This window comes from Ochlerotatus camptorhynchus, unplaced genomic scaffold (genome assembly GCF_037179485.1).
Source record: "Ochlerotatus camptorhynchus isolate MF236.1 unplaced genomic scaffold, CSIRO-AGI_Acam_v1.1 ptg000017l, whole genome shotgun sequence".
NCBI classification, from domain to species: Eukaryota; Metazoa; Arthropoda; class Insecta; order Diptera; family Culicidae; genus Ochlerotatus; species Ochlerotatus camptorhynchus.
The window spans coordinates 718,621-743,061 of record NW_027040509.1 but is presented as its reverse complement, the minus strand read 5'-3'; the positions used below and the strand labels follow the sequence as shown (position 1 = coordinate 743,061).

The 24,441-nt window shown below is 38.5% G+C and overlaps 2 protein-coding genes and 1 non-coding gene across 3 annotated transcripts in view; 1 reads left to right on the top strand and 2 right to left on the bottom strand.

Annotated features, from left to right (window-relative positions):
* The window catches only part of CenG1A (Centaurin-gamma-1A), a 462,307-nt gene that overhangs the window by 286,986 nt on the left and 150,880 nt on the right, over positions 1-24,441 (bottom strand). The window lies entirely within an intron of this gene.
* TRNAA-AGC (transfer RNA alanine (anticodon AGC)) lies at positions 9,836-9,908 on the bottom strand. Its single transcript has one exon. It is a non-coding gene; the product is annotated as a tRNA-Ala (tRNA).
* LOC135702358 (uncharacterized) lies at positions 14,961-16,673 on the top strand. Its single transcript, XM_065223382.1, has 3 exons — positions 14,961-15,154; positions 15,198-15,384; positions 15,612-16,673. Exons 1-3 carry the CDS (start codon positions 14,961-14,963, stop codon positions 16,671-16,673), a joined length of 1,443 nt encoding a protein of 480 aa, XP_065079454.1.

Genomic DNA, 24,441 nt, shown 5'->3' with positions numbered 1-24,441 from the left:
CCCACATGAGCGTCCATTCACCGAAGAAGGTGCACCACTACTGATCGGATTCAGTAGCTCTTCGTGAGTCGTACATACAGCTCGACAGCCCCATATGTGTTGAACACCCTAATAGCTCAGCGTTACCTAACCATCACGACAAATCGGTTCTTTTCAGGATCACCATAAATTATTGTTGCTTAAGAATTAATTTTCATTGAACGTTCGCTCGCCTTGCTGCCAGCCACATCACCCCCCCCCCCCCCAAAGCTCTTTGATAATGTACCCAGCAACCAAACGTTTGTGGTCAAATGCGTAACAGTATACATAACAATGATCGCAATGACCGAATACCACATGACCTTGTCAATTAACCAGAAACACTTCGAATTAAGGTAAGGTTTTATCCAGGACGCTAGAAAAAAAAAGTGAATTTATAGGATTGATCGCGAATATCTCGCGATTGGAAAATTTTAGCAAGAAATTCCTCCATTGAATTTTTGCTTTTTTTTTATTATCTATTGAATAAACCAAAAATTTTGTGCACGAAAATGCGTAATTTTGTCAACAGAAAACGTGGCCTTTGCGTGATGGAAAAAGGTGGTTTCCCTAACACAGTCGCTGAATACTGATACCAAGCACGTAATCCTACGTCAAATCTACGGTCGTGTTTTTTAAATTATGACAGTTCTTTTCAACTAGGTAAATTTAAATTTAAAATTGAATTTTTAGGTAATCTGAAGAAAATTTTTCACGATTGTGGAGGGGCTTCAAAATACAAGCTTAAGCAATATTCTATTATAATTCAGGAGAATTAAACATTTCAATGAATTTCTGAAGAAACTTTAAATTTTTATGAATGGAAATTCGACTGTAGTGATGATTTTGGTGGTATTCGACTAAGCAGTCTTTTTAATTTAGAACAAACGGGTAAATTTTGTCCAACGTTTCGATGCCGGTTAACATCTTCTTAAGGGAAACTGTTTTATTTGTTTTAAAATTAGTGAGTTTTACATTTTGCCTTGCATATATTGATTCGAAAAAATAAATAATAACGATAAATGAGCTAAATAATAACGTTAGGTTAATTCTGTTCAATTTGCAATTTGCCTATAAGTTTTTACTTACTTACTTAAGGGTCCTGTGCACCACCAGTGGTGCAAAGGGCCAACGTGAAAGACTTCCATCCTGGGCGGCTGCTCGCTTTTGCCTTGACCTGGGCCCAGGTCAGATTTCTATCGACTTGCTTAAGGGGAAGTTCACCGCTTCGAAAAAAATAATTACGTTTTGATTTTTCTAAAAATATTGAAAAAAAATATAAAAAATCTAAAAAAAAACACATTTTTTCTAATTTTTTAAAGAAAATTCACGTGCAAAAACATGTTTTATAAGTCATTATGGCATAAAGTTTGACTCAAAAAACCACAAAACATCAACTTTTCGGTTTTTCTGAGAGTCCAATTTTTTTTCATGATAGGATAGAAAAATTTTTTTTGCATGTAATTTTTGACAAAAATCTAAGGAAGAAACTGATTTTCTTGGATTTTTGATAATTTTTCCCAATATTTTTAGAAAAATAAAAACGTACCGAAAATATTTTTTTATAATTTCCTTATTGAGGCTCCGCCGCCATGAGCCCCTGGGTCTGCCTCTGCTGTGATGTCCTGCCGGATTTCAATCCAGCGCTTGCTTGCAGATTTCGTTCCCGCCCCGTCGAAGTGTGTGGCCGACCCACCTCCACTTTCGCTCTCGAATTTCTGTTGCTATCGGCTTCTGATGACATTGACGATGGAGCTCGGCATTCGAGATCCAGTTATGAGGCCACCAGCCACATTAGGCACGAATTATATACCGCAGGCATCGGTTGATGAAGACCTGCAGCTTTTGAGTGTTCTCCGCTGATACACACCACGTCTCGCTGGCGTATAACAACACAGATTTCACGTTCGAGTTGAAAATTCGGATTTTGGTGCGTTGACTTGTCTGGTTGGATCTCCATACGTTTCGTAAACTCGCAAGCCCTAGCCTTCTTGATTCATGCACCTATGTCGCTCTTGGTCCCGCCGTCCGACGCTATTTGGCTGCCAAGATATTGGAAACTTTCGACCTTCTCCACTGCTTGCCCCGCTACCGTAAAGTTGGAAGGGTTGCCCGTGTTGATATCCAACGATTTGGTCTTGTTGACGTTGATGGTGAGACCCACCGCAGAGGAGCGTTCGGCTAGGTCATTGAGCTTACTCTGCATGTCAGAGCGCCGTTGTGCTAGTAGAGCAACATCATCAGCCAAATCGAAGTTGTTGAGATGCTCCATGGTGATAGGCTGCCAAAGCAGCCCACGGTTTGGTACACGGTCAATTGCACCTACCATGATCTCGTCGATTACGATGAGAAACAGTAGCGGTGATAGTATACATCCTTGTCTCACACCAGCGACTACCCGGATAGGGTCGGACAAGGCTCCGTTATGCAGAACTCTGCACGTGAAAGCCTCATACTGCGCCGATGAGGTTGACGATTTTATGCGGGACTCCCTTGCGTCTCAGGGCGCCCTACAGATTCTCGTGATTGAGACGGTCGAAAGCTTTTTCGTAGTCAATGAATACCAAATAAAGGGACTCTTGGAATTCATTGACCTGCTCCAGGATAATGCGGAGCGTGACAATATGGTCCACACGGAATCCTGCCTGCTGCCGTCGGAGAGTCGCGTCGATCTTCTCCTGTATCCGATTCAGGATAACTTTGCACAGAACTTTGAGAACAATACACAGTAACATGATGCCTCGCCAATTGTCGCACACAGTCAGATCCCCCTTCTTTGGGACCGTCCCTATAAGTTTTTGTATTAAATAAATGTTTTTTTTTTATATTTTTAGTTTTGAAACAAGTGCCAATATGACTTAAGTGAAAATCATAAACTGTTATTTTCCTGTTAGGTTATTAAAATTGCTGTCTTTATCTCGGTTTTTCCTGGTGAAAATGAAATCCCGACTTTACAGGTATTTCTGGTTGTCTTGCCATGATTGACACAGCTGAGATTTAGAGAATCTTGTTGGAGATCTGTACTAACATAAATATTAAAAAAAAAATGCGATTTAAGAAGATTCCCAAGATTCTGAGACCTTGATCTTTATGCAGAGTCTTACACTATAACGTTTCTTCAATAATAAGTCATAATTGTCAAGTCTCTGAGACTTGAAAGACTTCTAAGGGTTAGAAAAAAATACAAAAGATTTTATAGCATCCTGAGGATAAAGCCTGGAATTTTAAGAAAAAAAAATAAAGGGAATCAAAGTGTTGATTTCAAAGAAATATTGAGGATTCCAACGTAATTTGCATGGAGAAGTTCTGAGAAGAATTTCAAAATTATTCTCCTACTAAATTTTTAGATGAATACGGAGGGATTTCTGTAGAGAAGAAAGGAGGTTGTAAATTAAATTCTTATGTTATTTTAGAAGATTTCAAAAGAAGTTGTGAAGGAAACTCCAAAAAAAAATTCCTACGTGATTCTGAGAAGGGGGGATCGTGGGGAAAATGACATGAATTTTAAGGAGAACTCCGAGATAATTATGATGACTGTATGGGGGGGGGGGGGGGGATTGTATACGGTCCGTACAAATTTCCGATTGTCTACACTGTGAAGAGCTCTAAGGAAAATCTGAGGACATTCCGAAAATAAGCCTGATGATCATTTCAGAAGAATTTCCGAGATAATTCTAAGTGAATTCTGAATATAGTTTCAAGAAATACCAAGAAAGACTTCTTGGGTTCTTTTTTTTCATGGTCAGTTCAACACTCTTGGGTCATTCGTGACTTGTCCGGGGATGAGATTTGAACTCGTTACTTTGTCGTGAGAGGTATGGATGTTAACCACTGCACCGAGGCTTCTAAGGATTTAAGAGTCATTTAAAGGCCATTATGAAAAGTCATTCGGGAGAATTCCAAAGCTTATTCCATAAGCATTCGGAGGGGTTTTTTTTAGAGAAATACGAATAATTAAAAAAAAAATCCAAGAAACTTTCCGCAGCATTTTGAAGAGAACTTCACAATAGTAATACACAGAGTTCCAATGCTTTTATAAAATGAACTTAACTTCAGCGATGATTAAATTCTAAAACGAGAATTTATGGGGTGTATACGAGGGGAAACTCTGCGAAGCAGAATGCTGCTAAGTAAATATTTGAGACCTGATGAAGTAAATGTCGACTATAGAGGTTCAAACTACCTATCCCAAATTTCGGCTAATCAATAAAATTCCCCAATTAAGAATGACACGATTCTTATTTGATCCAACGTTTCAGAACTTGTTTGAACCAACTTCAGGCCGATTATAAAGTAACTATACAAAGTGCAGGAGCAAGAAATTAAATTTTCACAAAACATACTAGAGTTAAACAAGTTCTAAATGACAGCTTTGTCAAATTATGAAATGAAGGAAAAAAATTGTGGTTTCAAATCGGCCCAAGTGTCTCTAATATTGGGAAGATACATATATAGCGAAGGTAAACAATTTTTTATAATGTTTAACTAGCAACTACCAATATCTATGTATTGTCCAGATGACATATTGTTTTTAGAAATATGGAAGAACAGGAGATTTTCATCGATGGGCCCAATCTTTAGATCCACAGGCCAACATTAGACCCATTTCCCGAAGTTTTTTTTATTCATTCCGGAGCGATTGGTTGTTGTTCATTAATTTATTTGATTCAGAGTTCACTATAAAAAACATCTTAAAACTATATTCATAAGGTACAACACAACAAACACTTTATCTTCTGCTATCCAATAAGCCTCCTCCATCAAAACGGGAGTCGCTTCCAGTGGTTTCATTGTATGGCAGTATCGACAACGGGGGGCAGAGTGCTTGCATTGCAGCAATGGACGCAAAACGTGATCAGCACTCACACACTCACCACGAAACGGTTGCATTCCAAAGTCGACGACGAACTGCTCATGAAGAACAATGAGGAGAACCACAACAATGGTTGTTGCCGAGTAAATAGACGATCGCGTAACACACATCGAGAGTGGCCTGCTTCTGTCGGCAGCCGATTGAACACTGTACCGTTTATGGAGCGATTGGTGAATTGGGCGTAATTGCTTTTGTAATAAACGAATAAACGTTCAATCTCACAACCAAATGGAACAGGAATTATTGAACTCAGTGGCGTCGCGTAATGTCACTTTTTCCTTGTGCACCAACCTTCAAAAACAGATTTAATGCCATATTCATACTCGAATCGGTTGGAAAACACACTAAATCTTCTAGTTAACTCGATATCTATCCATTGCAAGCAATATTTTGATAATTGTTTATGTTTTAAGAGTTGGTGCACAGGTAGATTGAGGTTAAGGCGACGCCACTGATTGAACTACGGGTTAGCGGGTTTGTTTAAAAAAAAATACACTCCGAAATCATGAAATCAAGCCTAATTTCACCCGTTATGGTGGCCTTCCTCGCTACGTATCTGCGTTTGCACCGCTCATATTTTGGATTTCGTCATAATTATTCATCACGGTTGAAATCGGAGAAAACAATATTTCTCATTCGGGATCACAAACGCTCAGAACTCATATTTACATGATTTTATTGGAATGTTCTTAAGAATTTCCTTTGGAATTCCTCTAGAAAACGTTCTTTTCAGAATTCAAAAAAAAAATAAATCAAATATTATCTATGGAAGTCCCTTAATGTATAAAGTCAGTATACAATCCAGAAATTCTCTGCAGAACACTATAAAAATGATTTCATTGAATTTTTAATTATTATTCCATTTAATCTTCGTTCAATAATTTTACTTAAAATTCGCTTGAATTCTCCAAAGAATTCCCATACAGTTTGCCTCCGAATTTAATGGAAATTGTTCTCATAATTATCTTGTAGTTTGCCTCTGAATTCTTCAGAAAATTTACTTGCAATTCTCCTTAGAATATTCTAGCGATTATTTTCGAGATTTCCTTGAAATGGATTACATCATTCGGGCAGTTTAAAATGACGTATCTTACCACTCGAACTTTGCCTTGCACCATTATTTGGAGATTTTGACGTCGATAACTTGAGTTGCCTTATTTTATTATGATTTCTAGTAGAACGTTGTCGGATAACTGGCGATACATTCTTTTAAAACTCTTCTCGCTCGATAATTTTTGCTAATCCTGGCAATCCTCTTCACAATCGGCATGGATTTTTTTACATAACGTCTTAACAATTTTATTCTGAACTCACACAATTGCCATCGAGTTGTAGCTAAAACTCTCTTAGTGTCCTGAAATCTTCTCAACATTCCAATTTTCATCAAAATTCTCGTAATTGTTGATCAAAATGCTTTATCCTAAAAATCTAGTCCAACTCAAGGATCTCGAAATTTTTCGAAGTACAGAATCTTATTTTTCCCATATTTTGAAACGAGGGGTTTTTCCAGGTTTATTTTCCAATTTCCCGGTTCACTGGTCACCCTGTAATGCACGAGGCTCTCATTCACATTTGTTTTGTACTCATTCAGAAGTTCTAGTTATAAAACTAGCAAAATCGATCGTCAAAGGTTAAATTGATGGACCCCTCAGTAATCAGGGGCTCTAAAAGTTTTTAAAAGTGATACATTTTTGGGTATTCTTGATTCATAAAAATAATTATGTTTAAATGCTAATGAAAACCTCATGAAAATCGCAATTTAATTTAAAAATCCAATATGGCTGCTAAACATTTTTAATCTGCCAATTGAAAGCCCTAACCTTTTCAGTGATATTCGGGTATTATGGTTTTTCATGTGATTTTTGACGTAGGACTACGTCTTTGATTTCTATATGGGGGTACACTTTGTGAAAACCGAAAATGGAACATGTAACAAATTAAGAAAGATTTTGAACGTGAATAACTCAGCTGCCCCTGGTCCAATTTCAATAATTTTATCACCAATCGATCAGAAATATGGCTACGCATCGATAACAATGCTTCCGAGTGTTGATTTTCAACAAGAAACTATTGAAAACTGGTAAATGTCCAGCATTGTCCAAAAGCGTCGAATTAACTAACAAATCCACCAATTACCTACATGCATATGCTGCTTCCCCAGCACAGTCGTCAGAGAGTAGTAAGTAGACGAAACAAGTCGAAGTGGCATTCGCCTCCGATCCTCGGGCGCGTGCGAATAGGGATGATGGAATTCCGTAATATTTTGCACACTCATCGCCATACTCAGAACCACACGCTCCCAATGACCACACCACTGTGTGGTGGTGTTCGGTTGTCGAAATTAGTAGCAGCAGTAGCAGTGCTTTCGGCGAGTGGCGTTGAAAATTGTTCTCCAGTAACAACGAAAGGCTGCCTGCAAGCAGCGAGCTGCAGAGCCCACATAAGCAACCATCAAAGGAGGAAGAAGCTGCACCGCTATGCTATGGATCGGAATCAGTAGCTCTTCGTGAGTCGCTGCGGGTCGGTCATCTATGCCATGCGTGTCACCCTCGCTCCAAACGACATACAGCTCGACAGCCTCATCCGTGTTGAACACCCAGCTCAGAATTACTCAACCATCACTACAAAACGGTCCTTTTCAGGGCCACGAAAATTTATTTAAAGAGTATTATTTGGACATTTGTCAAGGTCATCAGTTCCCGCAAGCAGCTAGCTATCAAGGCTCAACCTGGACTCTATAGAAGGTGTGGAATTGTAGGCCCGAATGTATTTGTTAGATTAATCATCGTCCGACCATTTTCCAGAACAAGCTGGTAGGAAGTGTTAAACATCCATATAGAATTTGAGAGAAGTGGGAATAATTCGCTTTGGGTGTATATTCAGTCCCCAGAAAGCCAATAAAATCAAATTTGTGAGCAAATTAGCTCTCACGAGTTCAATCTCTCGAAGTCCCTCCTTTTTTACATATTCTGCACAAACGATACTTTCCACCCCGCCCCATTCATATAATTCGGAAGGAAATCCTGTGAGGGGTGAATTGAATACACTTTAATACCAAAATGCACAAAACTTCATAAATAACAAAAAAAAAATCAAAATACACCTTTTAAAGTCGGGTAGATGAATCGAAAATACTCAAGTCGACGGTCCCTTGGATTATCTTCATCAACTTTCTCTTTGAAATAAATACTAGAAATTTGATACGCTTACAAATAAAAAACGGATAGAGTTAAGATAATTGATGATTGATCAATTAAAAGAACTAAATGTTCACATTTGTTCCGTCCACCAGCGGTCCTACGTCAAGCTTCCGTTCGTGCCCCTAGGCACATACCCTTCTACTTTTTTAAGATACAGGGATATGTGATTTATAAAACCACATTTTTATTTTCTTCTATTTGCATGCAAAAATTGGATTGCTCCAACTTTGAACTGTATCTTGAGCATGAGATAATTGACCGCCCACGGTTGCTGCTATTACACAGAGAACCAACAGATTTTGTTTGGAAGAAACATTCATCCACAATGTGTAAGAACTGGAGATCTAATATTTAGCAATACCAGCGCCGGCTGTGTCCGAATGCTGATCAAATAGGGAATGGGAAGGAATGTGTTGACGTGATACTCGCTGTGGAGCAAACTGAGAAGTTCTCTGCGCTTCCACGAGAAATCACTGTTATGTTGAATGTGGGGAAAGGTTTGCAGCAGGGATCATTTTGGTAAACTAATGTTGATAATGACACACATTAAACACCCATTAGTGAAGTATAAATAGATGAAAAGGAAAGTTCTTACCGAAGGAATCAAGTGGACCTGCAACAAGCTGCTTTCATATACTCTCCTCAAATCATCCTTCTTCTCTACGTAATAGTACCAGTCGTAGACAGTCCACGGGGATCAACATGAACTGGTCCAAACTCTTTGGAATTTATTTTAAATACCCATCCTTCACTTTTGATTAAGTTTCAACGTTCGTTGATTGACTTGGTGATTCAGAAGTGAGAAATTGGTTGTTTGTAGCTTGCGTGGTCTCCTTTCAAAATTTGTCCATCTGCCACGGTAGCCAATTTCTGAATGCATTGTGGAACTTGAAAGCAGTTCCCTTGCCTTTGACCTCCGTATCTCCAACTCCAAACTTCGTGCACAATTTTGAACTAAGGTTTCACACAATATTAAAAACACTTTTATGGAAAACGTTAAGCTAGAGGAGAAAAAACCTGCAGGAAAAATTAAAACATCCATTTTCAACCGCAGCCTACTGTGATCTGCTCCCAGTTTGAATTGACCTTATAGGTAAAAGCCTTAGCTTTCTAATGGCGTAGCTTTGTCATAAAGAAACGAGGCGTTTCCGTGATGGGAATAGTGGTTTCCCTAACACAGTCGCCGAATATTGATACCGAAATCATATTTTAGTTCAAAATTAATAAAATTACTTGCCAAATAAATTAGGGGGAGGGTTATCATAACGTGAAGTAATTTTCAAGAGGGTTGTCAAGAAATTGTGACAATATGTGACAGAGGGGGAGGGAGGTAAATTTTGGGCTAATTTTGCGTGACATAATTAATGACCGCTACAATGCAAAGGTTTTTAATCAAGTTTTCTGTAAATTAGACACTTTTTTTTTAATAAATTCCCTGAAAGACTTCTAACTATATATACGCACCCAGTAATTTCTTAGGAGTTTAAAAATTATAAAGTAACTAGCTTGCTATTTACAAAAACTTTGATGATGAACGTAAAATTTGCATTAGTTTTTCAAGTTTCGCTCTAATTTTACTGTTATTTTAAATGACGTCTGGTTGTCAGTGTTTGCCTATTTTTGCTTTGAAGATTACCTGAAAAGAAAAAGAGAAGAGAAAATTACGGTTAGTTTACCATAGTTAGTTGCTCTACATAAATCTGTGTGTTCATTGGCTAAAGAAATTTAAAAAAAAAAGAACTATTGGAGATGCGGGGCATCGATCCCCGTACCTCTCACATGCTAAGCGAGCGCTCTACCATCTGAGCTACATCCCCTTCGAGGTGTTGTCCGCTAGAAGGTGGACAAAAACCAAGACACGCGACGAACCAGTTCATAGCGAAGGAAATTTTTTCGCGCTGAGCTGCTCTGTGCACATGCCACTGTTACGAACTAAAAGGAATTTAAATTCAATAAACTCGCGGACACCATTGTGAAGGTCACATCATGCTCTAAGCGGGGAACGGGAGCTTAAGAATCTATGGCAAGCATTGTATTAAGTATAGGAAAAAAACGCGAGCGAAGAGTAAGGAGGATAATTTTTCATTAGCTGTCTAGGCATTGTTTACAATAAATTCATAAGAGAAAAGTATTAAGTCGGTTGACAGTTTTCAACAGTCGCCATTGGCATTTATGAATAGGTTTCCTACATTCTTAAGTGTGATTTATTGAGATTGAGCCCAAATGACCGCCATGATGACTGATATGCCTTATCACTTCAAGTTGCCTAGAGCACAAATCACTGACAACGTTACGACAGCGCAGTAAACGGGGGTTTTCAAGTTTCATTGTTGCATGTCAGATGTTGATTATCAGGAATGAAGTGTCCACAGCGATTCGGGATCAGACGAAAATTGCTAGCGGAAGAAGAAAGCAACTAAAGATCGCACCGCTGCTTTGCATGTTCATTAAGAGCAAAGCTTCAAACTTCAAACCATTAGTTCGAGAATCAATTATAAATCTCCTTCCGACAACCCCATCACATCTCGCAAGCAACGATTTGCATCTTTCTCGCATTGTCAAATCCGATAAACATCCTCGACAATTAAGCGCATTACCGTGTCGACCCATGTCGTCATTAATTGCAATCAACCGAAACCTTCACCTTCTCTTTCCGGCGTTGTGGTGGTTCCATAAATCAGCCACCGTCTTCAATTGAAAACCAATTTATCCTGATTAGATGCGATTTGAATTCATTTGCACCTTCGATCCTGGGAGGTAGTTTTGTACCGTTTCCATTCAAGTACTGTGTTAGCTAGGTCGTTTCTTCTTTAGATCTAAAAAGCCCGACTATAATCTCCTATTTTCAATATTGAATCAGAACGGAGCAACCCGTTAGGTAAAGCAGGAACAACTGCTTCATTCGTTTCTTATGAAAGGGGTGCCAAAGGATACGGTTCTTTGGGCAAAGACACTCGCTAGAAGTGACAAAAGCAGCAGCAGCAGCAGCAGCAGAGGTAACAGAAAAAGCCATAATTCTTATAAATATGACATCCCGATGAATAGATAATACCGTCTAATCCCGGGGATTGGAGTTTTAAATTTCACGCAAACAAAAATATTGTCGCATGTTTTCAACTTCTTGAAAGAACAAACTCGAAGGAGGACAGCAGTTACGTAATATGCTTAGTGTGCTTGACGTAAGCTCGCTAACTGTCAAGATAGTTAGCGAGCTTGATGATTCAAATAGCGATTACGTTCAGAATCCATAAAACCATTTTCCCATGCAATTTGATGAATATCCTCGAATTAATAACCAGATATATAATGGAAATATTCTCACCGCAAGCATGGTCCGTTGCGTATTTTGCAAATCTGCTCTCCCCTGCCGTAGCAAAACAATGCATCACGCCCATTTGATCAATTATATTCAAATATTTGCACAAACCGTATTTGTTGAGCTAAATTCACCGAATCATTGCTGCTGTGCTAAATTTGAACTAAACATTCCCCCATCTCCTCATCGATCCTGGCTGCAGCATCTACAGGCTGTTGCATCGGAATGAGCAAATATCGGGGTCAATCGAATCGGTGATAAATTGGCAAACATTTATTAAACAACGGAGTGTCCTGGAAAATTCGCTTCGTTCTGTCAATATCGGAAATTGGGTTGATAGATTGCAGTGGTAATTTGTCATTGATCGGAGTTATTCGATCGGTCAGATTTTGTGCGTCGTAGATTTCGTGCAACCTTTGACCTCAATCGGCTCGAAAACTGGAACTGGATGGCCAGGAATAACAAGCCAGTAATCCTTATTCACTTACCAGCCCGAACGGGAATAAAAGGGGTAGGTTAACAAGCGGATGGGAAATTGCTGTTAAAGTTTCTACCTGCACTGCCCGGTGCCTCCATTAATGAATAAAAATTACCCATTAGTAGAAACCGGGACCGATCTGGAGTGGCATTCACAGGGACAACAAACACAAACTACCTTTTTTGGTTCAGGGAAAAACAGAAACGCCGGACAGAGGTCAGTCAATTTCCTTTGATCGATTGTTTTCGATTTGGAGTTGGAAAAGGTTCGTTTGTTGCTTTCTTGAATTGTTGTTGTTGATGCGAAAGGGTTGCCACTTGAAATTCTAGATAATTTTTTTTATCGTGAAAGCATAAGAAGGCTCAATCAGAACTGACGATTAGGGTGACTGTACGCAATTCTGATTTTCACCGTATTCACGTTTAACTTAAGATAGATGAAATCCTTTGGGTAAAATAGATAAGATTCTTTATTATTGGCTTTTACTTGTCCACTTAGCTTTGAAAGAAAACGTAACAAGCATCTTTCGTTATTGATGAGATCTTATAAAATCTTAAATTTTAAGAAACTCTTCAAACAAAAATTATAAATTGCCGATTTCTACAAAAAAGCAACGCGCATGCATGCGTTTAAAAATAAATGCAATTAAATGGCTGATTTGAAAATTGACTACCATTGTACCCACAATCGACGTTAATAGTAAACCGTCATTTAATCAAATGGACAATTGAAAGAAATATGGTCTAATTCAGCTAGATGCTTTCATTAACTGGAGAAGGCAATGTTTTGACATTTTTAAGCCCATAAATTGTTGCTATCATAAAATAGGAAGGCCTTTCAGAAAATGTTTGAAAATCCTCTATGGATAGCTATCTGAAAACAAGACTAATCTTCACAAGTAAGCCAAGCTAAATGTATTGCCATTTTTGCATCACTGTTTGTTCAATTCCTGAAGACATGTAATCAAAACCAACAGTAGGGAAATCTCAATTTCACGAAAAGCTCCACTGGCTGTGGTGGGAATTAAATCCTCACTTCTTGGCACCCACAAGATGGCAGAACGACGAAGGATGCCGAAACCACGAAGCACAGAAGTCAAACAAATAATGATAAACCAGAATTTAATAGTTTAAGGACATTGTGCCTTGTGTTGATCGAGTAGTTATAGTTCGTTCGAATTATACTTTTTTATATAGAAATTAATCATCGAATGGCGTTCGACCAAATGATCCATTCGGCCAAACGGCATCGGCCACATGAAAAGTGAGATGGGAAATTTAGGACATTGTTAAAGACGAACTAGAAGTTTACTATATTCCACAAACTGCTGATAATGTGTTGCCAAAACTTCCCAAAAATCAGAATTTAGTTCAAAACTTTTCCATCAAATATTGATCGGTTCCAGGCAATTTGTCAAAAAAAAAAACTAAATTTTTATAATCGAGCTGCTCTAATTAGAATAAAACATTACATTATTGTTTGTTATGGGCAATGATTCATGATCTTGAAATTTTGACGCAGGACTACGTCTGTGATTTATATATGGGGGTAGACTTTGTGAAAACCGATAATGGAACATGTAACAAAATTATGAAAGATTTTGAACGCTAATAAAACAGCTGCCCTTGGGCCAATTTCAATAATTTTATCACCAATCGACCAGAAATATTCCTACGCATCTGTTAAATGTAAAACTAAATCGTTTTTCAAAATGTCACTATTGAAAATTGCACGAATGTGCAACTTTTGCTATGATAATTAAAATTATCACCGAACCTGCGAAAAGCAATTTCCCTAACAAGATTTCAAAGTTGAATTCCATCCGGTCTCACCAAACGGTGTTTATTCAATAACCACGTGGTGAGTGGTGGTGTTCTCCGGTACACAACGAAAGGCTTCCCGCAAGCAGCTAGCTATCAAGGCTGGCCTCAGCCGCTGATCGGATTCAGTTCCAATCACCGTGTGTGTTGGTGTCCGGTCGTTGGCATCAGCAGCAGTGCTTCCTACACAAAACACAAGCTTCTGCTGCAGTTAACAATTAACATTTATTATATAAGACCACGTAGTCCTACGTCACCATTGCGTGCAACCCACATAGGGCTGTCCCTTCTAGTTTTTTCAAAATATTGTGGCATGGAAACGGCACTTCCGATCGAAATGACGTCTGAGACAAAGTTGAAGAGATTTTTTTTAATAAACTAGAAACAAGGGTTTTTTTTTAATTTATTTTATGTAAACGTAAAAGAATAAAATATCTCAAATATCACAAAATGATTCTTGAGAAAAAATTTATGAAATATGCAAACTTTTGGTATGTCAATGTTCACTTGACAAAAATCAAAGAACCAGATTTTTTGAATTTTTATTCAACATTTTGTGAATTTTTGGAAAACATTTGTTTTCTGAGTATAAATTATGTAAAAAACGTTCTAACAAATAGCTCACAAATTTGATCAAAAGTTCTAGCTTTACGATTTTAGTCAATTTTAAGTGTCCATAATTTTATGCATTCCAAAAGTTTCAATTTTTCATGAGCATCTCTATTATTTGTTTTTCTAAAATTGGTCATGGACAATATGAGATATTTAGGTAAATTTTTACTTTAAATTCCTAAAAACATTTTATACTACATTTTTCCAGAAAAAAAAAACATTATTTGTCCCTACAACTTTGTCTCAGATGTAATTTCGATCAGAAGTGACATATCCGTGCCTCAATTAACTGGAAAAAAATCATAGACGCCATTTTGAAATTTTTACAAGATCTAAAATGGCCGAGTTTTAGCAAAAATGTTAATCAATGCCTATAACAAACAATTATGCTAAGTTTAATGAACTACTCCGATCAGAAAACTCCAAAGCAATGGAATTAGTGAAGCAGGTCACGGAAGTCACGAATTCAGCAGGGTTAATTCTACGGAAATGGAGCTCGAACTCACCAGAGCTACTCCAGAGGATTCCAAAGCAACTTCGAGATGAGCGTTCCGACCTAGAGTTTGATGCATCAAATACTGAAGACGCTTGGGCTACGGTGGAACATAAAATCCGATGAATTCCACTTAATTGTTTTTCCCGAATGGAAGTCGGATTCCTCAACAATAACAAAACGAAGCATTCACTCCGATGCGGCATGCCTATTCGATCCGCTTGGGTTGGTCAGACCGGACCGGACTTGGGTTCATCCAGAATCTCTGGAAACTCAAGTGCGGCGGGGATGACCCTTTGGATGGTTCGATTCAAGAAATCTGGAAGGAATACAAGCAAAATCTGGTAGCGATTGAAACCCAATCATTCCTCGCTGGATTGGATTCAGCAATGACTGCATTTCCGTACCCCATCTCCGTTGCGTTGCCTCAGATGGAACCATCACAATTCGATTGATCACCTCAAAGTCACGAGTAGCTCCACTGGAGAATACTGAGCAGAAGAAGAAGAAAATGACCATACCCGAGCTGTCAGGTGCTCTCTTGCTAAGTCACATCTACGAGAAGTTTGTCCAAGTGAAAGCTATTTCCAATGCATACTTCTGGACGGATTCTACCATTGTCAAGCATTGACTAGAATCAGCACCCTCTCGTTGGCAAACCGTGTATCTAAGATCCAGCATCTCACCCAAGGTGGAATTTGGAATCATGTTGCGGGGATCGACAATCCAGCAGATTTGATCTCCCGTGGGATGTCACCACCTCAACTCCAATACGAGAAACGGTAGTTCGAGGGTCCACAGTGGCTTTCACAGGACCAACGGTTCTGGCCACAAGCAAGCAAAAGGCCTGGCGAAGAAGTTGATCCTGCACAGTTCGAAGAACGGTCGACGCCTGCGTTCCCTACGCAGGGAACTCCACCAAATAAGGTATTCGTGCTACGATCATCATACCTGGAGCTTCAACGTATCGTGGCATGGTTCCTTCGCTTCAAGTTCAACGCTCTGTCTCCGGATCGGCTAGCGAGGCGTAGTGGACCACTATCGCACGAAGAACTAGAACAAGCACTGCTAGTTTTAGTTCGCCTAGCCCAACAAGACTGTTTCCCGGAAGAAGTCCATGATCTCGAGAACCACGGAGAGGTCAAACCATCTTCCAGAATAAAATCGCTCAATCCACAGCTAACAGCGGGTGTACTTCGCGTTGGTGGTCGTCTTTCCAATGCACCTGTGTCAGAGAATCGCAAACATCCTGTAATCCTAGACCATCGCCATCCATTAGCTATTGCTATCGCAAGACACTACCACAACACGTACTACCATGCGGGACAACAGTTGCTCATCTCAAGTATTCGTGCGAAGTTCTGGCCAACCAACGCTCACAGTTTGGCTAGGATGGTTATTCACGAGTGCGGTGTATGCTTCAGAAGAAAACCAAAGGTCGTCGAGCAGCTTATGGCGGATCTTCCGGTTGAGCGTGTTACTCCGTCGGCACCATTTTTGAAGGTTGGAATGGACTACTGTGGTCCGTTCTTAACCAGTCCCGTGAAATGCTATGTAGCGCTATTCGTGTGCCTCGCTGTAAAAGCAATCCACCTGGAGCTCGTAGCAGATTTGACTACTCAAGCATTAACCGCTGCATTCAGACGATTTGTCGCTCGTCGTGGCAAGCCTCAACTCGTGATGTGCGATAACGCAACAACCTTCGTGGGAGCGAATCGTGAGCTAAAAGAGCTGTTCCGAAAACTTAATGAACAACAATTTCAAGACGCAGTTGTTAGAGAAGCACCGAACAACGACATCGAGTTCCACTTCATCCCACCTCGCACACCTAACTTTGGCGGAAACACCTTTGAATTTCCCTAAAATTCTTTGGACTTATGTGAAGATCCTGAAATATTTCTGAAATTTTCATAATTTCTCTAAAAATTTTCTCAATTTTTTATATTTTCTATGAAGGTATCTGTACATTAGACTGATGCAAATTTTGACTTTTTCACTCCACAGTGCTTAAATGGTTTCAAATCGGGTCCTGATTAGCCTCCCACAGTTAAAAGTCATTTGGTTAGGAACAGACTTCGCACAAGCCATTTGAAGTTTACATGTAAATTACTATGGGAAATCTCAACTTTTTGTTCATTGCCTTCTAGTCTTTTTCCATATTGAGCTGCGAAACAGTTCGATAGCCATTCTTATAGAAAATTTTCTCAGCTAAAGATTGTTTCTTTGTAAAACGAGACAGGAAAAAGTTATTAATTATTTAAGAGATTGGTAAATTTATGACATGATCAAGCAGCTGCTCTGTAGGCAACACTGTATTTTGCAGTGAGACATAGTAGACATGATTTTTGTGTCCTATTCAACGCCCTAGAAACACCAATGTTGCCTGCTGAGCAGTTGATTGAGCATGATCATAAGACATCAGCGCATTGAACCATTGATAACTTTCGATCCTTGCATTTAATTTAATTTCCTACAAGTACAGTTGAAAGCTTTTGAAGCAGACCCATATGGTGAATTATTAGATAGACATGAACAAAAATCTTGGTTTTACCATGGTAATTCCCATACAAACTTCAAATGGTTTGTGCCATCTTAGTTTCTCACCAGCGGCCACCGGACGAAGCGGCCGTCTTGCCCACAAGTCGGTCCCCAGACAAGACCTGTAAGTCTGGATAAAATCTACCATCAGGTCAGCATGGGGCAACGAATGGAACAGCAACCAAGAGCTTTTCATTAGAAAGGTCAAAGGGGAAACGGCCCCATGGACGGACACCAAAAGTTACGCGGAACAGAGAATACTCTCCAGACTTCGAACCGGTCACACCCGGATTACTCACAACATGGGAAGCAGCAGCGGTGGAGGCTTCCGGAGGAGATGCGACGCGTGCCGAACAACGATGACGGTTGAGCACATCCTTATCAACTGCCCGTGTTTCCACGGATCACGGGAGTTGTACGGTCTGGCCGACAACATTCGGGACGTCCTCCAAAACGACCTGGTAGCGGAAATCCAACTCATCTGCTTTACGAAGGAAGCAGGAATAGCATAGCATAGCATAGCATAGCATATGCGATTGTACAAATCGTGGGTGGCTATATAATGGTCAACTAATCCGTTTTGCAGAAAATATCGAGTGTTGACGCAGAAAATATCACTTGGGATTAGTGATTTTCCCCACATGAAAATAAAATCTACAATACAAGCATCGCATTATACACCTGGCCACATCCTTACAGTCGCAGGGGAAGGGAGGGAAAGTTAATCCAACATCTACTTAAGAAGGTGCAGGGAACCCATACTACCTTCATAGGTGTCACAGGAAGGAAAGAGTTGTGTTAGTGGGAGGGTGAATGATTTGGCAACTCTATTCGTCAATATAGAGCATTTGATAAATCAGTGACAAAAAACAAAATATAAATAGATAAAATGGAAAGATCTCACCCGATTGGCCTAGAGACTTTGCAGCGTCATGTTTTCAGAAATGCTTTATTTAATTTTCCTTGAACCGCCGCAATCACTGATAACGCTCTTCTAGCTCGTACGTACAAAAGAACGCACTCCACGCATAATCAAGGTCATGTATTTTCGGACTCCTTTACGAAGGAAGCAGGAATCTACAAAAATATTTAAAATACGATATTGATAGCAGGCCCGGCAACCCTGCCGGCAGCGGCTGCCAGGGTCACCTGGCAGTTTCTGCCGGTGGGGCTCTACCGGGGTCCTGAATTTAGTCACTATAACACGAAAAATACTATTTTGATAGCAGGCCCGGCAACCCCTGCCGGTAGCAGCTGCCAGGTTCACCTGGCAGCCTCTGCCGGTGGGGCTCTACCGGGGTCCTTTAGACAGCCTTTGAAATGAAAATTTGACAGCTAGCTGAGACAGGAAACATAAGTTTCAAAAACCAAAACTCTGTACATTCTAAAAACTCTGTAAACCCCCTTCTCCCCTAGGAATACCCCCCTCTGGGGTATTCGGAGACGAGCCAGCCAACGGCTGAAAGTCTCCTTAATAAAGATATAAAAAAAAAAATTCTCACCAAATGGGTTCAAATTTTGAGAGGTTAGTCAGTATCCGATTTGGAATTGTTTAAGTATTGTGGAGCGAAAATTTCAAATTTTGCATCACTCTACTGTACATCCTTAAATCGGAACATCTTAAGGGTTCTCGATTTTTTTTTAAATTTACGATTAAAGATTTTTTTTTAACTTTATTTTAGAGATTTTTAGCCTTAGGCTAGTTCATCTCTTTTACGATTAAAGATCTATAACTGCTCCAAAAGTCTGAACTAAAGCTGCTCTTAAGATCTGAAACTCCCCAAAGATCTCTAGATTTAGTTTTTCTGAGGTACTTAGAACTTCTTTAAAATTTGCACAATACCCCTCAAGTTTTCTATATTTCTCAAGTTTGCTTGACACCTGTGAAGTTCTCTGAAATTCTAGGAACTTCATAAAAGTTCCTGAACATTTTCGGATGCTGAAATAACCGCTTTTAGGTTCTTAAAGCATCCAGTAAGTTCCCCATATTTTCAGCATGGTAACTTTCCTTATGTTTCCGCAGTTTTTTTTTATGGAGCTGCACTGAAATTCTCAGCATTTCATTTCATTCCTCAGAACATCTCCAAACTTCCTACAATTGATGTGAAGTTAATGATACTGACATTGAAGATCTCTAATCTTTCATAAAATTAATTACGAACTTGAAATAAATCACTTATTTTTTCCTTGATTCTGGCACTTTTAAAATTTTCAATATCTTGAACTTGTATATGGAATACGAAACTTCAAGATATTGAATAATTTTAGATCTTAGACTTACTCAAATTAAGTAAGTTTTTTTTTTTTTTAACTTTAGTGAGAAATTAAGCAAGTGTTAAACTTTAAAATTCAAAGGCTGTTTCTTTAGAACTGATTGCCATGTCTTAAAAACTTTTGGGTTAATTGCTGCTGTTTTTGATCTACAAAAAAAAAACATTTTTTAACGCATTTTAAATACAGCTTTTTTATTATAAACTTGGAATTTATCCGTTGAAGTTCTGGAAAAACCTGGAAAACTCACATAATTTTATTAAGAAAAATGAGTAGACTCCCTGTAATTAGAGAAAAACGATTAAACGTCATAAAGCATAGACTGATCAATCTTGAAAGAAATTCACGCTGAAAATAGTGACTGATTACAAGAAAAAGTGACTTTAGTGACTTGGCCTTAAAAAAAGAGACTTTTAGTGACTGGCTTGAAAAAAATGGCGTGTTCGATATTTTTCATCTAGACAGCCTAAAAATATTCGTAAAAAATAATAAAAAAAAGAGATTTTTCAAATTTTCAAACTTATGATTGTTTGAGTAATTTTATTGGATTTCATGCAAAAAACATATGTTTAGTTCATACACTCAAGTCTGTTTTCCTACATGAATTTTTAATGTGGTTTTTTTACACGGTTGGCGCTGCTGAGTCGCAAATTACACGGTACGTTTTTAACGATTTCTCAATAACGATTAAGCCTATGGATTTGATTCGAATCACATTATCCGTGTCTAGTCATAGGTAATTGAATGCCATACTTAAAAAAAATCACAATTTTAGGTGTAAGTACCGAATTTTTTAAAATATGTCTATATTGACTATAGTATGCTATTGTCACGAATGGTATCATAATAATATATTTTTTTTATATTTTTACATGTAAAAAAATCAATTTTTTAAACTGTACATATCCCTCGATTAAAGACCTGAGTATTCTGGACAAATCACCTAAATATTGCTTGAAAAAAACTTCAGAGATTTTACTATAAATTTATGTTCTACGATTTTGGTAAATTTTGAAGTGTCCATTGTGTCTAATTCAGAAAAGTTAGCATTGCTCTAGAAACGCCTAAAAGGTTTGAAAATCACCCCTTCGTCTACAAAAACGCTACAATATGTCTAAACATTTTCAAGGAAACACCAAAAAAAATTGGCCTAACTATGACAAATTGACCTAGCGCCAATAATGCCTAACAAACAAACAGTGGCGTCGCGTAGCCTCACTTTTTACCTGTGCACCAACTTTCAAAACCAGATTTAATGCCATATTCATTCTTGAATCGGTTTAAAAATACAGTTAATCTTCAAGATTACTCGATTTCTATCCATTGAAAGCAATATTTTGATAATTTTTTATGTTTTGAGAGTTGGTGCACAGGTAGATTGAGGTTAAGGAAACGCCGCTGCAAACAAACAATTATAAAAATTGTCTTTAAAACGTTACAATCGTCTAAAATCTCTAAGATTATCGTGAAAAGGTTAAGGTTAATTAATAAATTACAAAAATTTATATTGCCAAAATGGCCTGTTCATCACCAATATGTATGTATGAATGTAAAGAATACCACTCATTGTTGCAGGACACTGTCCATCTCGCATGACTTGATCGATACGGAGGGTGGACCCGTATGCATAGATACTTACCCGTAATCTACGGGAGCAAGAAGAATCTCCTTCTAATGATAAAAAATATTCCAACCCGATACAGAACAAGCCATCATACGAGGGGATGTCCCCACGAAATGTTAACAACAGGGAGTTGGAAATTCCACTCTACACATCCAAAACGTTTCAATTTGGGGCCCTGATGGTCTCATACGTACCCAATGAATGTAGCATTCAGAATAAGAACGTTAAAAAAGTAGGTACATGACATATCCCAAGTAACATTGCAAGTTTTACTGAGGTTTTAAAGCACTCTACAAGTCTAAACCATGGTTTACAGAACCCTCATAAAACCCAAACTGTTAATTGGGATGCCAGTATGCACTCTACTAATTACTCCGTTACAAACGCAACGCAACGATTCTGCAAATTATTGAGGGGGCAAAAGTGTCTCGTTAACCCCTTAGTTGGCGTCTATGCTAGAGGTTAGTCATTATACCGAACCTGAAAAATGCCTGTCGATGCTGTGACAGAGCACGCCAGAGCTGGTAAATATCACGGCCGTCAAGTGACAAAGATAAAACTGTATATCATGAACTTCCCGAGCAAAGTAAAATAACAACCTGATAACATCTTGAAAACAAGTCTTGTTATTCCAGATTTCATTTTGTTTTCAGCTGTTATCGCATAACAAATTTAGTTATCAACCTTGACTAATTTTGTTTTCAGTTGTTATCATGAAGAAAAATAAATTATGCAAGATTTGATCAAAGCTTCGAACATTATCCGCATGGCAAGAAAAAAAAAACACTGCCAATCATATTTCAGTTATCAGCTTCATCACCTTTAATACCAAATCGATAAAATTATTGGAATTTTTTTGAAAAAAATGCATGCATCACAGGATTTGTTATCAAGATATTTTCAATGATAACTGAATCAGTAATTTTTGTGATATCCAAGGAGTATTATTTTGATAAAATTTGTGTTATGTTGACTGTTTATTCAACCACAATGATAACATGTTCAGCTATAAAATCTTGATAACCGGGTATCAGAACTTGTTATCAATTTGGTATAATCCTTTGCTCAGGTCTTTTGTCATTTCCCAATGATCAAGCAGTCATGAGGATAATTTTCATACGGTTTATATATCAACATTTCTAACTGATTTAGATTAATTTGGGGAAGCAACAGTATGTAATTGTCACATTGTCATGTCACATTTTTTATAACATGTCACATTTTGTCATGACAAAAAAAAAATCGATGAGATTTTGCAGAAAATCTATTTCTGTAAAAATCGCGTGAGATCTTTCATTGAAAATTAATTTTACCAGCCCTAGGCGAGACATGGATAGGCAACTGAATCAACGATATTTAAACATGCGCATTCAATCTCGACGACTTCTAATGTTGCATGTCAATCTCCTTTCTGTTATCCTTCACCTATGCATCTACGCTTCTATGTTTAGAATCAACTTAGCCCTCTCCTATTTTCGGGAGATTTCAATTGACTCGCATATTTTTGTAGATGTCATGCTTCTGATTATCTGATTATTATATTACATATTACTATATGTATATCAAAAATTCGGGATGAGGAGGGACCATTAGGGCACCCAAATAAAGCGATTTGGATGTGGAGAGTGAAAATGTCAACTCCCTGTTGCTAACATTTCGTGGATGAAGGGCGCTCTCCTCTCCCCATTCATTGGGGCATCTTCCTGTTGGATAGCTAGTTTTCCGACCAATTGGCTGATCAAGTTGTTGGAAGGAGATTCTTAACTGTACCAAAGAAATGAATAGGCAAATTGCCTATCAATCGATCCATTCGTTTTTGGCCCTTCATACAGTGATTCAGAGGTTATTCAGAGAGTCTAAGTGACCTTTCTCACTTAACTAGTGACAAAAGTCACTTCGACTCTCGGAATAACCCCCACTTTCATCATCATGATAGTGACAGAAGTATCTCTGTAAACATCGCGTGAGATCTTTCATTGAAAACTAACAACCAAGCCCAAGCAACATTTCCGGTTTTATTATGGTCTTCAAGAGACCATGAAAAACCTAAAATTGTGACTTGGGAAATTTCCTATCTAACGCAAAAAAAAAAACAGCACACTCCGTTGTCACTTCCAACCGCATCATCAAGGAAGTGACGCATTTGTACCCTTTCACTCGATGTTATCGCCCTCCCCGAAGAAATGCTGCTCCTTACATTATCGAAATTGTAAGCAATTTAACCGCAATTTAATTTAGCATTCCTTCACTTTTTCACGCCGGTGTGCAAGCACCGTATCGATTCCTTCCTTCAGGAAACCACCCGGGGAAGAAACTGATCCACCCCTGTATGCGGCGGTTCGAAAGCTTTGAGGGGTGACGACATCGACTTCTTGCAAGGCTGCGCCCAAGTGATGAGTCCCACAGGACCATTGTTGGAGGCAAAAAAAAAAAAAACGATTTAATTACTATTAATTTATGCACTGTTTCAATAACACACAAACCAACTTTTTTTTCAAATTCCAGATCAGGACATATGTTGCGTTAACGGTATTCCACGGAAATGGATAGTTTTTTTTTGTGGTTTGCCATCGTGCTTTGTTTTTCCAATGTCAATTGAGTTTCAGCGATTCAAATCGAAGTGGGAAGCACAAACATCATCCAGCAAAAGGACACCGTCGGTGAAGGGAAGGAGTTTAAATAAAAAAGCTGTACCAAATGGTGTGACAGCTCTCTTTTTTACCCGATCCGGATTCCCTCTGTTTGATTTGGGAATTTGAATAGTATTTTTTTCCTCTCTGTTTGATCTAAATCGAGACTGGTCGATGATAATGCGTTGTCGTGGTTCCTCCGTATGACGAGGACGCGACGGTCGGAAAGGTCTATTTACATATTTTAGGAAATTTTATCAGCTGCCGACATCGTCACAATGGGCGAGTTGGGTGGTTAGTATTATAAAAAAAAATCAATAGGCAACTGTATGTCATGGCAGTAAAGGGACCATTTGGGAATAGTTACAGTTTAGGATTGACTCTTTGAATATGCTTAAAAAAATGAAGGTCGATACCCACTCTAGGTTATTTTTTAATCAAAATCAGACCTACCGTACGCATTTTCAAGTGTCCTTAACATTTACTCAAAACACGCACAAGCTTTGAGAAGGAGCAGCACGACTTCAAGTGCCATTGTATTCCTACTGCTTTGAGGTTGACAAAATTC